Genomic DNA, 13,233 nt, shown 5'->3' with positions numbered 1-13,233 from the left:
AAATACTACTTACTACCTTAGAATTATGTAAAGTGATCTGAAATAAAACCAAAAATGCAATAATATACGGGGTGTTCCATTTAAAAAATATAATTCCGATCCACTCACAGTTTTCCAGCCACCTATAGAAGTTAAAATATTTTCCTGAAATACATACACTTAAACAAAATTCTCAAGTTTTTTATTCTGGGAACTACAAATACACGACTCACTATTGCCGGAGCCTGTAGTTAATAAATGAAGTGTAAACCAACCTTAAGGAGATGTTTTTCTTTTTTTCCTTTCGCATATACATATATTAACTTACATGCAAAAAATTCTGAATTAGTTATATTTTCCTTTGTCCACCATCATGTCCACTTCATACAAATCATATTTCCAATCTGATTTTGTAGGTTTAAAATGGTTCGCTGGCTGGTTAGAAAATGAAAGTACCACCCGCTTATGGTACAGAATTTATTTCTCTATAATCAATGGGTTTTTCATCACTTTATTCAACTGCATCGTTCTCACATGCTGGCTGATTAACATCAGCAATATCCGAACCATGGCAGCAATAGGATATGTCATGTTCACCTGTCTCATGGCCCAACTGAAGTCGTACTATCTCTTCAAAAACCGAAAAGCATTCAGAAAACTGGTACTAGATTTAGATCAAGCTACGTTCAAGGAAAAGAATAATGCAGAAAAAGTAATAATAAATAATGTTTTGGGGCTGTTCTGGAACATAAAAACAGCCCTTATTGTGGTCAGTTTCGTCGCAGTACTATCCTCGGTCTCAGTACCACTATTTTATCCAAAAGAGACAGGAATGCCGATACAAGCTTGGTATCCTTTTGATGTTTCAGAGGGTACTAGCTATGTTTTAGCCTACCTTCACCAGGCTGTGTCAATTATTTATATTTCTGGTGTAAATATATATGTGGACGTGATTGTAGCTGGGTTTTGTACAATTATTGGGCTGCAATGTGATCTTCTTTGTGAAAGAATATTGATGTTGGGTGAGAATGAAGATGACAGAAGGAATAAAGATAATTTTGTGAATTGTATTCAGCATCATTTCACTATTTTGGAGTAAGTTAAAAGTTGTTTTGTCAAAAAAAAAATAATTACAAAATATTTTGTACGATCGTACAAAAAGTAGCTAGTTTTTACACTATTTACTGTAATTAAAAGTCATTTATAACGGTCAGTGATAATATAAAATCTATGTTGAAGTAACGTCAGACATATCACAGTCACCTAGATTTTACCAAATAATAAATATCTACAGTCACTAAATCATAAAAATGAAAATATCCAGGAAAATCTTTGTTTGAAGGGTAGGCAACCTTAATAGTATTTTAAAGAAACATAAATTTCCCATTGAATATCGAAATAATATACTGGGTGTTCTATTTAAAATAAAAGAGTAACTTGCTTTTAAATGTGACCAATTTCAATATTAATTATGCCTCACCCTGTATAACTTTTTAGGTCAAGTTTTAATTTCATTTAGAACACAATGGTTTTTTTAACTATATATTAGGATATACCGGGCAAATTCCAATTTAAGTAGCTCTCATTGAAATTTAAAAGTTGTTCTTCATTTTTAGAAAATGTTAAATATGTCAAAAACCTTACATTTTAGCCATATACTTCTCTAATGGAACTCGCCTTTATTTTTTTTCTAGAATCCGAAAATCAATTAATATATAGGTTGTTCCATTGCAAAAAACAAAACTTTGATGTGTAACTTTTTTTTGTGACACCCTGTAGAACTCTTCTTCTTCTTTACGTGCCGTCTCTTTCGTGGAGGTTGGCGATCACATTGGCAAAATCTTCACGATTCTCGGCTTTCCTTATAAGTTCTTCAAAAGTTAGGTGAGTCCAGTTTCTGATGTTTCCCAACCAAGATAGTTTCTTCCTGCCGAGACCTCTCTTTCCTTCAATCTTACCCTTAACTATCAATTGTAAGACGTGGTATTTTTCATTTCTCAATATATGCCCTAAGTATGATGTTTTTCTTATTTTTATTATATTGAGCAATTCTCTCTCTCTGCCTATTCTGTTGTAGACTTCGGTATTTGTGATATGGGTAGAACTCACTATAATTTTAAAAAATGCTCTAAACTAACCTACATATGCTCGCAAAATTTCATTTCAATACAAACTGTCGTTCTCCTTGGAGCCTCGGCGGCGTATGAGAGACGCCACCCTGTATATTGTATTGTGATTTATATAATTTTGTGATATTATAATTTAATAATATTTTTTTTGATAATCTTAGATTCTTGAAAACCACAGAACATGTATTTGGTCAAATCTACTTTGGACAAATTTTTGCAAGTACCTTGGCCCTTTGTATGGATTTATTCTTACTCAGCTTGGTACTACAATAAAATCCCGTATTTTTAAAAAGTAAACAGTCTAATCAAAAATACTTTTTTTAGACCGAACCAAAAACTTTTGAATTTTTCTACTTGGTAGTTTATCAAGTAGCCATCACCAACCTTCTGTTTGTACCGTGCTGGTTCGCCACAGAAATGACAAGAAAGGTATCAAAGTATATTTCTCAAAAATTAAATATTTTTTTGTGAAAGCGTTTCGAAATTGACAGTTTTTGATATTTATTTGAGATTCGAAATGACATTCTTTTAGGCACTAGTATCTAAAAGTGACACTTATTTAGGCACTAGCAGAGAGAACACTAATAACTAAAGTGAGAGGGCTTGTGGAATAGGGCATTTCGTAGACAAGTTTATTTTGTCACCACGCATCCCAGACGCGCATAGCATTTAAGCGGCGCGCAAACCAGAGCGGCGGCGGGCGCGGTGGCGGATGCGGAGGCGTTGCGGACAGTATTGGTACATGTAACTAAATTGAAGAGAGCACACTACTGCGATCTGGTGAACGCGCCCGCCTTTTCTTGCAGCGAACTACCGCGTGGAACTTTGCGGACGGCGGTACAGCAGATTAGAACGCTGCATGCACCATTTGCCCGCCAGTTCGCACGATATTTAACAAGTAGAATCACCCTCGTTATCATGTGTAATACAGAAAAAAAATATTGAAAAAGTGGGTGTGCAACCAATTTTATATGATTTATCTAATAAAGCCAAGAGTAATAATATATTGTTTTATTAAGAGTAAAACTGATACTTTTCGTGGCGAAGTTATACGTTTGACGCGTAAAAATGCTTTAAGGCTGGTTTACATTGGTGTGACAAAACTTTCCAGATTTGTCCGTTAACATGGTAGTGTGGCCTTTATATAATTATAATTAAAATAATTTATTGAGCGGTAGGCAGAACTTGGATAATGAGAACACCGACTTTTCAGAGCGTAAATATAGTTTATCGTTTACATATAAAAACAAAATATAACCAGTTAAAAATAGAAATTAAGGCATCGCACTTTTATGGTAAGGGCTCTTTCTAAATTCAGTTATTATAAACTCTATTGCCACTTACCTTATTACGTCAACATCCGTCAGCATTTCATCAACAACAAAAACCTGTCGAATATTTCATTGATCCCCTTGTAGATTTACCTCTTCGGTCTTGGACTCATACTTTGGATTGAACCACTCGACCGGTTATCACAGTGTTCTTTTAAATAACTTAATATTTTAGTGATTAGGTGAAATAAAGAAATAAAATGCCGATTTTTCACAACACCTAACTATATTTAATATAAAGAAATAAATAAATAAAAAAATAAAGAAAAAGATTTAACAACAAAACATTTATAATTAATGAAAAAGAAAGAAATTGAATCAAAAATAATTAATGACAATTAGAGAATTGAAATTAAAACTCAGAGATAATAAAGTTAAATAAAAAAATACAAAATATTCTTCTTATTAGTCCAATTTAAATTATCAACAATTAGCATACACTTTCAAATCTCTCTTAGAATTATCATTGGCAGAAAATTAATATATTAAAAAAATATTCACTGAACAATTAAATTTAAATTAGAATTTAATAAAAAGAACAATTGCAAAATAATCACTTATGCAATGACATCTAAAATTTACTAAAGCCTTTAGAACAAACAGAAAGTCTTAAATCATTAATAAAGAAAAATATTAGAGTAAATCCAAAAACAACAATTAAAATACTGTAAGCATGAATAGCTTAGAATTTCCTAACTTGAGAATTTATTTGAGAAAATCTTTAGATAGAGAACTTACTAAAACAATTAAAAAGACCACTGGATAATATAAGATCTACACGGAGTAAATTCGACCGTCTAATTTAAAAGTCAGTACCGAACTAATTTTGAAGATGAAAATACTGATGCTGGTACTATCTCGGAAAGGCGTTACTACATCTTCGGCACGCCCCTGTTTGAGGAACCTTCGAATACCCATCCAAATGCATATTTTGCACCTTTTTAATTGGCCGAAGGGTTCCTTCCCCGAAAGATCCCTAGACTTCTTTCACCCTTGTTTCTGGTTCTTATCCGAGAGGGCATCAGCATGTCCTATTTATTAATTAAATGTAATTTTTAAACCCTTCCGTGTAAATCTTACTATTTTACCAATTTGCTGGATAATATTCATAATCTAAGCCTTAACTAATACAAATGATATCGTGCCATAGGATTACCTTAGAAAAAAAACTGCCTAGAAATTAACTCTTTATTTCTTCACATTTTTGTCTATTTCTATTTAACTCTAGGAACGGAAAAAAAGATAATCCTATTTCTATCATTTTCAGACATTCATCTCGTGAACATTTGGATTCTGATTTTAAAACATATATTTAATACTTTTAATTTTCAATGTAAAACCTCTAGCGAGGGAATGATTTAATTTTACTTATTTCCTTAAGCATGCCTACGTGCTTTTTCTGCGTTGTTTATTTGAGATATCCCTATGGTACACAACTGGTACCACCAGGCGGATGAAACTGCCATTTGAATTTTGGAAACACGGCGGAGTTTCTGCCAGTAGAGGGATAGATGGCGCTGCGTAGAAATTTAATCTAAAGTCTGCGTAGAAATTTCATCATAAAGTCCCTAGATATTCATCTAGGGACTTTAATTTCATCATGATTTTATCAAGTCATTTACAGAGTATAGTTTAATTAACAATTCGTTTGATTATCTGTGGAGTAATTGGAGTAGTTGGAGTAGTTGAAAAATATAAATATTTATATAAAATGTTGATAATTTAACAGTGATGTGCTTTGCTACCCTATGAATAAACATTGATATGAAGTTGTTTTCGCCAGAAACAATTATTATAATTAAATAATTTAATAAAAATTTAATTTCTAAGTGACCCCGATCAGTTAGATCAGTAAAATAAATTGAAAAATAAACGTCATTCCATATTTGGCAATGTCTGTCAGTTTCTGTGAAGTGGAAGTGAATTGTGATTTGTTTTTATGGGAATATTTTACGGATTTTTGCGAATTTAGAGTATTTTGGACGATAGGATTGTGAAATTTAAAAGCCAAGTAGTTTCATATATAAGATTAATTAATCCCTGTGATAATTTTTATGAAATTTCTCATAATCAAAACAAATTCTTTCAACAAAATGGCTGTCTCAGAAATTTGGAAGATCATTAATTTTAAAGTTTTATTTAAGTGTATTTATATCGAATCAAGAATTTGTATAACATATTAAAAGCTTAATTTTAAAGGTTGTGCAGTAATTTATGTAAGTGTACGCTTTTAGATAAATATTAAATATACAAATTTGCAAAGACAAACAAGTAATTTTAAAAAGATCATTTATTTATTTAAACGAGTATAATCATTAATCATTAGGTTGAAAATATATTTGTATTTACTTATTTATATATTTTCTATACCCTTGTATTATTTATAAGCCCTATATGTCCTGTTTTATTTGAAAAAAAAATGCTTCGAGTCATCGAGAATAGATTTAATAACAATTTTGTCCCTTGGCTTTGTGTATTATATAATGTGAATTGTAAGATGTTTCTATTTGAATAGGTCATTAAAGTTGAGATTAAAGTTATACCAAATTATATTCACGGTAACTATATGTCTTTTATATAATGAATTATTTATTTATAATTTATAACCTTTTTTATAATTACTTATAACTGATTGTATAAATTCTGATAACTTTTATATATACTTGTATAGTGTTGAATGTGTTATATGTAATTTTATTAACAATGTTATAATAAAATAATCAAGTTACAAATTTTTCGTGTTTTATTCTAATTTCAGGGATAATTTCAACCTAGATTATTAATTTATTTGTATCAAAATACATTATTTTTATTTTGTAAAATGTTTTGTTACAAATAAGTTCATAATCTAGATTGAAATTACCAAATATAAGTAAAAAACTTATGAACTGGCAGTAAAGGTCCATTTAAAAATATGGCGCGAACTTTTAGTTCTGCCAGTAGCCCGCTTGGATCACGTCGAGCGCGTGTTTCCAGGCTTTAACATAGGTGTTTTCATTTCTTTCAGTTAGTTATTCTATGGGTACCACTCTGTCAAATAGAGTTTTGATAATAAGGGATGAATGTTTGTTCTACTTTACCCTCGTTTATGTGACTTTAAATTATTTGGAAGATTGTATTATTTGCTTAGTTAGTTTCTCAGGATATATGCGTACTTTTAGAGAGTTTATGTGTCTTAAATATCATTAGATAATTTGCTTAGGCCTTTTAAAATTCGTTTGCCTATGTCAACTGATAACTTCGTAAACTGAAATGGTTCCATCTTAGAATAACAAACCAAAAAGATAAAATTTTACAAAGCTTGATTATTCTATTACATTGGTATTAATAGTAGTAGAGTACGGTGGTAGAGTGCGTACTATCCCACTACTAGAATAATGTAAACAGTTTGTGCTACTTACATTATAGTACTATAGATAGTCTAAGGGCGAGTAGAGTGGATAGCACGTGTGGAATAGTACACTCTACTAGCCTACCCCCACTATCACCATCTTACTCTACTCTACCGGTTTGCTAGTTTACTATACCAGTGTAAACAGGCACTAGACTAGCTTTAGTAGAGGTGAGTGTTTGGATGTTTCTTGTGCTTGCCGATCTCTTTTTACTTCTTAATTAAAACTTAAAATTTTGCTTACGTATGAAAGAAAATGAAGTGGACGGTATCTGAAACTACGAAATTAGTGGCAGTATACAAGGATTACGAGTGTATATGGAATATCAGCCGCCCTAATTATAGAAATAGATCAATGAGATCAGCGATCTACAAAGAAATTGTAAAATATATATCAAAGGAAAATTTTGGTTAGGTTAGATGAATTAAAACAAAAAATTTGAGGTGTAGTTATAATCAAGAAGTTAACAAAATAAAAAAGTCAAAAAATCAGGTTCTGGTTTAAATGATGTCTATGTTCCAAATATTAAATGGTTTCCTTTAATGGATTCTTTCATAAAAAGTGTAGAAAGATCTGGTAAAGGAATCTCCATTGCCTAACCTGCGTGTCCATTGTCACACACTTTAAACTGAACTATCTTTTCAAATTACTGGAGACGTGTACATAGTTACTCTACCAAAGTGGGCAAAGTAGAGTGTTTTAGAAAAAAAGTATGCTAGTGAACTCTACTACTATTAATACCAATGTAAACCAGCCTTTACTTTTACGCCTAGGCGTTAAAATTGCGTTTTTATATTGTCAATCACGTCGTAAAAATTAATACTTCTGTGACGTTCGAAAAAAAGATGTTTGTTCAATGTTCATTATTATAAAAAATGAAAATTTGTAACAATCTTCTCTAAACGGTGCTGACACTGACCGCCAATTAGCTCTGTTATCTATGACCGCGGACCGCCTTGGTGTGCGGATGTTCACGATCGCATTGTGACCGCACCGCTACCGCTCTGGTCTGCGCGCCGCTTTGGCGGTCAAAAAAGGAAGTTTTCAACATTACGAGTTAAACATTTGACAGGATCAATTAGATTGTCAGTAGCTTTTTCTATTTCTTAGCTCTAGAAGGAGATAACTAAAATCTGTTGATAATCGGATTAATACATTGTTTTTGACTGAATGTACCTGTTCTTTTACGTAGCTTGTGAGAAGAGAAGATTATTGTCATATGATGTCATTATTGATTATTTGAGATTCCACGATTATTCGGCATTTTTGTAATTTTTGTTTTGTGGTTGAGATCCAGACAAAACGTTTCCTTTAAAGGTAAGTTTTATCTCGGTAATTACCTAATAGTAATAGTGAATGCACACACTTTTTATTTAGAATCGGTATTTAAAAGGTATTTGCAAAAATCTACTTTAAAATTAGTAAAATTTATAATACTGCCTAGAATTAAAATACCAGCAAAAATATGATTTTGTCATTACCAAATTTGATGTCACATATTTTGTTTACAACATAAGTCTTTTATCTATTAGTCTAAGAGCTTGCAACGTTTTCGAAAAAGTATTGTAAGACGTCTGGCTCTTTGATATATCTTTTACTATATGCTCTCTGGAACAGTATGCGGCCCGTCTGGCTGCCGAAGAAGATCCTATTTTTTTAAATTTAGTCCTATAAATTCTAGTATTGAATATAAATCGAACATGCCTCCATAGCGCAGTGCGTAGAGTTCCCGACTACGAACCGACGATTCAGAGTTCGAATCTGGGTCAGGGCAAAAACTTTTATTTTATTTTCGTATATATTCTGATAGTAAAGTATTATTTGTTTTTTTACTCGGTCGGTTTATATTCAATACTAAAATTTAAATGACTAATAAGATATAGGATCTTCTTTCAGTGCGCAGTAGGGAACGCAACGTTTACCGGCAGCCAGAGAGCATAGTAATAGATATATCAAAGAGCCAGACGTCTTAAAATACTTGTTTTTCCGACGTTGCTAGCTCTCGTACTAATAGTCGTACATTGCTTATTTACATAGGTAAGCATAACCTATGGGATAAATCCGAATGAAAAAGTAAAACATCACATTCTTATTCTTTTCTGATACCTGGTATTATGGAACGACTAGGTATTATACCTGGTATTATTACCAATTACCAGTAATACAAATTATTTTTTTCAACTCATAGGTTCTTGTTATGGAATAAAGACTATCAAAAACATTGAATACCTACGGAATACCTACTGATACTCTGTGCGAGCTCTCAACCGTGCTTCCCTGTTTACTCCCAACCAAGTTAGATAAAAAAGATATTGAAGATTGCAGCCTTGAGTTGGAGTATGGCAAGGAGTATGGGCTCCACTACGATATGTACAGAAACGGATTACCTAAACTGGTAAGCATGTAAAATTAAACCTTAATGAAAAATTGAACTTATTTATTTTTAGTTCAAGAAAAGGCATGACAATCCACAACCCACCAAAAACCTGGTAAATGCATTCTGCAAAAACTGAAAACCAAACTAAGTTAAATAAATTATTATGTTCCTACACAGTATTTTATTTATAGGTTTTAAAGTCTAATAATAAATTTTCGTTGTCAACAAAATAATCTAAAAAAAAACTACGAAGATTTCTTATTATAAACTTGAAAGATTAAGATTCGGTTCAAATACACAAATTTTAAATTTTTGGCGCCAGTATACAATAGGTATGAAAGCAATACCTACTATATCGATAATGCGCTCATAGTTCGGGTTAGACGCCAATGGCCGCCCCACTAACACAGTCTTCAAAAATTAACGTTGATCGGTCTCTCTCACCTTAGTTATTAGTGTTCTCTCTGAGGCACTAGTGCCTAAAAGTAAAAAAATGAAACGTTAGAAACAATGAAAATATTTATTTATTATAAATCTTAAAGGTACAATTATTTAAATTATTAAAGTAGCTTTTCTTTTTAATAATACAATAAGGTTTGTGAATTTGCTAATATCTACGTTTCTGTTCAGGTAAATCATGGTGCGGAGAGCATCGAATATTTACTCCACAGAGTCGACGGCTTTAAGGCAGTGGATAACTTCAGGAAATAGGCTAGCAATACCTTTTCTGTGAAATTCTGTGAACGTGTTTTTCTTTGAGCCAGGTTTCAAAGTTGTTGTACATCTACAACATGTCAGTCGAAAAACTTATACGAGACCATCGTCTCGTATAAGTTTTTCGACTTCTCGGGCACTAACGTGTATAGCGCAGTTTCAGCAGCTTGTTGAATATCTAAACTCATTTTTTCACAAAACATTGTAGGAAATACGGCGACGCGACGTTTGAACCTGAGAGAACTTTGTCATTAAACAATGCATAAACAATGCCTTAGAAACCGATTACCAGAACATTTTAAAAAATGTTTAAAAATAAATAATAATAATAGCATGAAAATCTCAAATTATCCGCTTTCACAAAAAATCTTGTATGAAATTCGTTGCGAAAAGAGTGTTTTAAGCACTCGACGCATTGTCCAACAATTTTGCGTCCTGTGCTTAAAACACATTCATTTCGCATCTTGTTACATAAATAGCTATTATAACATTTTTTTTGGTTTAGAGTGAAAATATACCTGCGGCAATATACAACTGCAACTGGCTGAATACATCTAACAGTTTCAAGAAGGACTTAATATTCTTTATCAAGAGATCTCAAAAACCTCTCAAATTGTATGCCGCAAATTATTTTGAGATATCTGTTGAAACTTTTCTGACAGTAATTATGACGTATTATAATGTACTCGCGAAAAAAAGGCGGCAAAGAAGGCTGGGGAATGGCAATTGGTGATAATTTTGTCAAGGTCAAGCCCTAGACGTCATTTATTTACTTGACCCGTACTATTCTGTATTTTTTAATAGCTCTTACAAGCCTTAGCAAGGTTATAATTCATTTTTATTTCAATAAAAATTATTTTTAAATGGTGTACTTTTTAAATTCAAGAAATAGTTATTTTTGTATCTAGTGCGTGAAGTGCTAGTTTGGTGAACGCAGAAAAATAGAAGGGATAGAGAATGAGCTTCAACATGCGCAGAAGGTCTAATCAAATTGGGCGCCATATTCCAGGTCTCCGTGTCATTTTGTATATAGGTGGTAATCTATAAGTAATCAAATATCAATTTGCTGTTTTCAACCATACGGGGGGCAATTTAAATTTAGTGAAATTCTATCATTTATTATGGTTAGTTAACATTAATATGATTTATTTAATTATCAGTTTCAAAACTGCGTACAATATTGATATATAATACACTAAATAATATACGAATATTCTGAAAAAGACGCTACGGACAGATGACCTTTTCGTCGTTAAACACTCGAAATGCCATTAAATAAGTATTTACAATTATTTCATGTTTACTTGTAGAGAATTACGCGTTTGAATTTAAATTTTTTGCAAATTTGGTAAAAATTGTTCTAAACAACTTTTTGTTCAAGTTGTATATTCATAAAAAACATTTGGTTCATAATTATTTTTGATGATTACTTACAATGTATTTTTAATATAAACCTAGAAAAAATATGTTTTTGTTTTATTTTTTTTATTCGTCCCTTCAAATTGTGTTACAAAAACTGTTACATAACATGTCCTCTAACAAATATTTTCATAATACATAAACATCATTGATTTTATCATGGGTATTATTATTAGTATTTATCCTGGTTTTTGTCGACAAAAAAAACTCAGTCTTGTAATAGAACATCAATTTTATATTTCGTAAAATTATTTTGATACAAATTCAATTTGTCAAAATTCAAGTCATTAATATATTGATAAACAACCCAAATTATTCCTAAATATTTTATTATAAAAAAAACTGTTACCGGTAAGTTTGTAAAACACATTATCGTTTGTCTTAATACTACAAAAAATAATTTATTTTTTGCACAAAAGAAGCTTGTCGATCCTTATTTGTCCATACCAAAATTCTGTATGTACAACATACATATACCTAATTTATTAAGAAAATTAGATTATATGATCTCAGAATTTTAAGAAATTTTTTTTAAGATAAAATAGTTTCTTCTCAACTGTAATATTGTCAACTTTGGCCTGTATTTTATCTATTTAAAAACATGGGATTGACAATCCCCTGATTAAGTTTCATTGCATCAAATACCTTTGCTATAAATCCTGGCTCACAATTTAAGGCCATTGCAAAATGCTTTTGAGCTTCATCATAGATTTTACAAGAATAAAAGTGTAATATTGAAACAAAGTAACATTGTAAGCTTCATGACTAATAATCTCATTTTTAACACTCTTTAAATATCATCTCGTTAACAATTATGAATATTATATGATTTTTCTCAGTGATTTGTGGCACAGATACAAATTAATATATGCCCCATAACAGTTTTTAAATAAGAAACTTCTGCCTACAGATTTAATTTTCTTATTGGCATAATACCCTTTCTTCCTATATAAATCTTGCCATTTTTTCAGTCCAATGTTCCTTGTTTTTACAGTTGTAGGAATACTAAAAATGTTGACTATATAACTCGATACTATGTTTGAAAAAGCCTTCATACCTCTAACTGTGCATAAATCTAATTAACTGAATTCTCCTCCTCTTGACACTCTGAACACGGCTGCTGCTAATGTTAGAAATATTTAGCACAAAACTACAACTACCTACAACAAACTTTACAATAAAAGTGTTAAATTTTTGCTGTTCGATTAAAATACCCTATCTTATGTTTTCTTTTCCTCCAAATAATCTTCTTGTCAAGTAAGGACCATTCTTATTTGATATATTTCTGGTACACTTGAACTTGTGCTTTCATGGACACTATAAGAGTGCACTGTTTTACAGAAGCACGAACATTGATTCCAAGTGTCTTCTTCCTCCACACGTAATAAAAGCATCCTCTTTAAATGGCCACATCATACACTTATTTTTGACCATTCCCAATTACAATCACGATTTTTACAAATCGCCTTTAGGAAAACTAAAAATAAACAGTTTTGAATCATCTGTAAACACGATTATGTTGTATAAACTTACACATGAAAACTAATCATTATTCCCGGCGTATTAGCTTTCTTAGAATGACTATGAATATACAACAAGCCTTTTTGAATTAGTGTGTAGAATAATTGAGATAATAATAAATTTTAACTAGATAACAACACAAACGAAAAACAAAACAAACATATGTCAATTAAAGAGGGGAAGTGACAGCGAGACCTGGAAGATGTCTGCCATCTTGCCGTCGACAAAAATTTGGATGCGCACTCGTCGAAGCTCATTCTCCCACTTCCATATCTCTGGGTGAACGATACTTGATTTTTTTAACGAGGCGTAGCCGAGTTGAAAAATTAGTCGAGATCACCAAAGTAGTTCGCGCACGAGTTGCAAACAAC

At 31.5% G+C, this 13,233-nt stretch overlaps 1 protein-coding gene across 1 annotated transcript; it reads left to right on the top strand.

The window, feature by feature from the left end:
- The first annotated feature begins 547 nt into the window (after nt 1-547).
- Nucleotides 548-1,078, top strand: LOC115877943. Its single transcript, XM_030894293.1, has one exon. It carries the CDS (start codon nt 548-550, stop codon nt 1,076-1,078), a length of 531 nt encoding a protein of 176 aa, XP_030750153.1.
- The last annotated feature ends 12,155 nt before the right edge of the window (nt 1,079-13,233 follow it).

This window comes from Sitophilus oryzae, unplaced genomic scaffold (assembly GCF_002938485.1).
Source record: "Sitophilus oryzae breed Bouriz unplaced genomic scaffold, Soryzae_2.0 scaffold_1499_pilon_pilon, whole genome shotgun sequence".
Classification (NCBI taxonomy): domain Eukaryota; kingdom Metazoa; phylum Arthropoda; class Insecta; order Coleoptera; family Curculionidae; genus Sitophilus; species Sitophilus oryzae.
The sequence above is the reverse complement of the archived record's forward strand: the minus strand, read 5'-3'. Positions and strand labels throughout refer to the sequence as shown.

Bases quoted from the DNA above. Each gene is read 5' to 3' on its own strand.
- LOC115877943 (XM_030894293.1), top strand. From the start codon at position 548: ATGGCAGCAATAGGATATGTCATGTTCACCTGTCTCATGGCCCAACTG.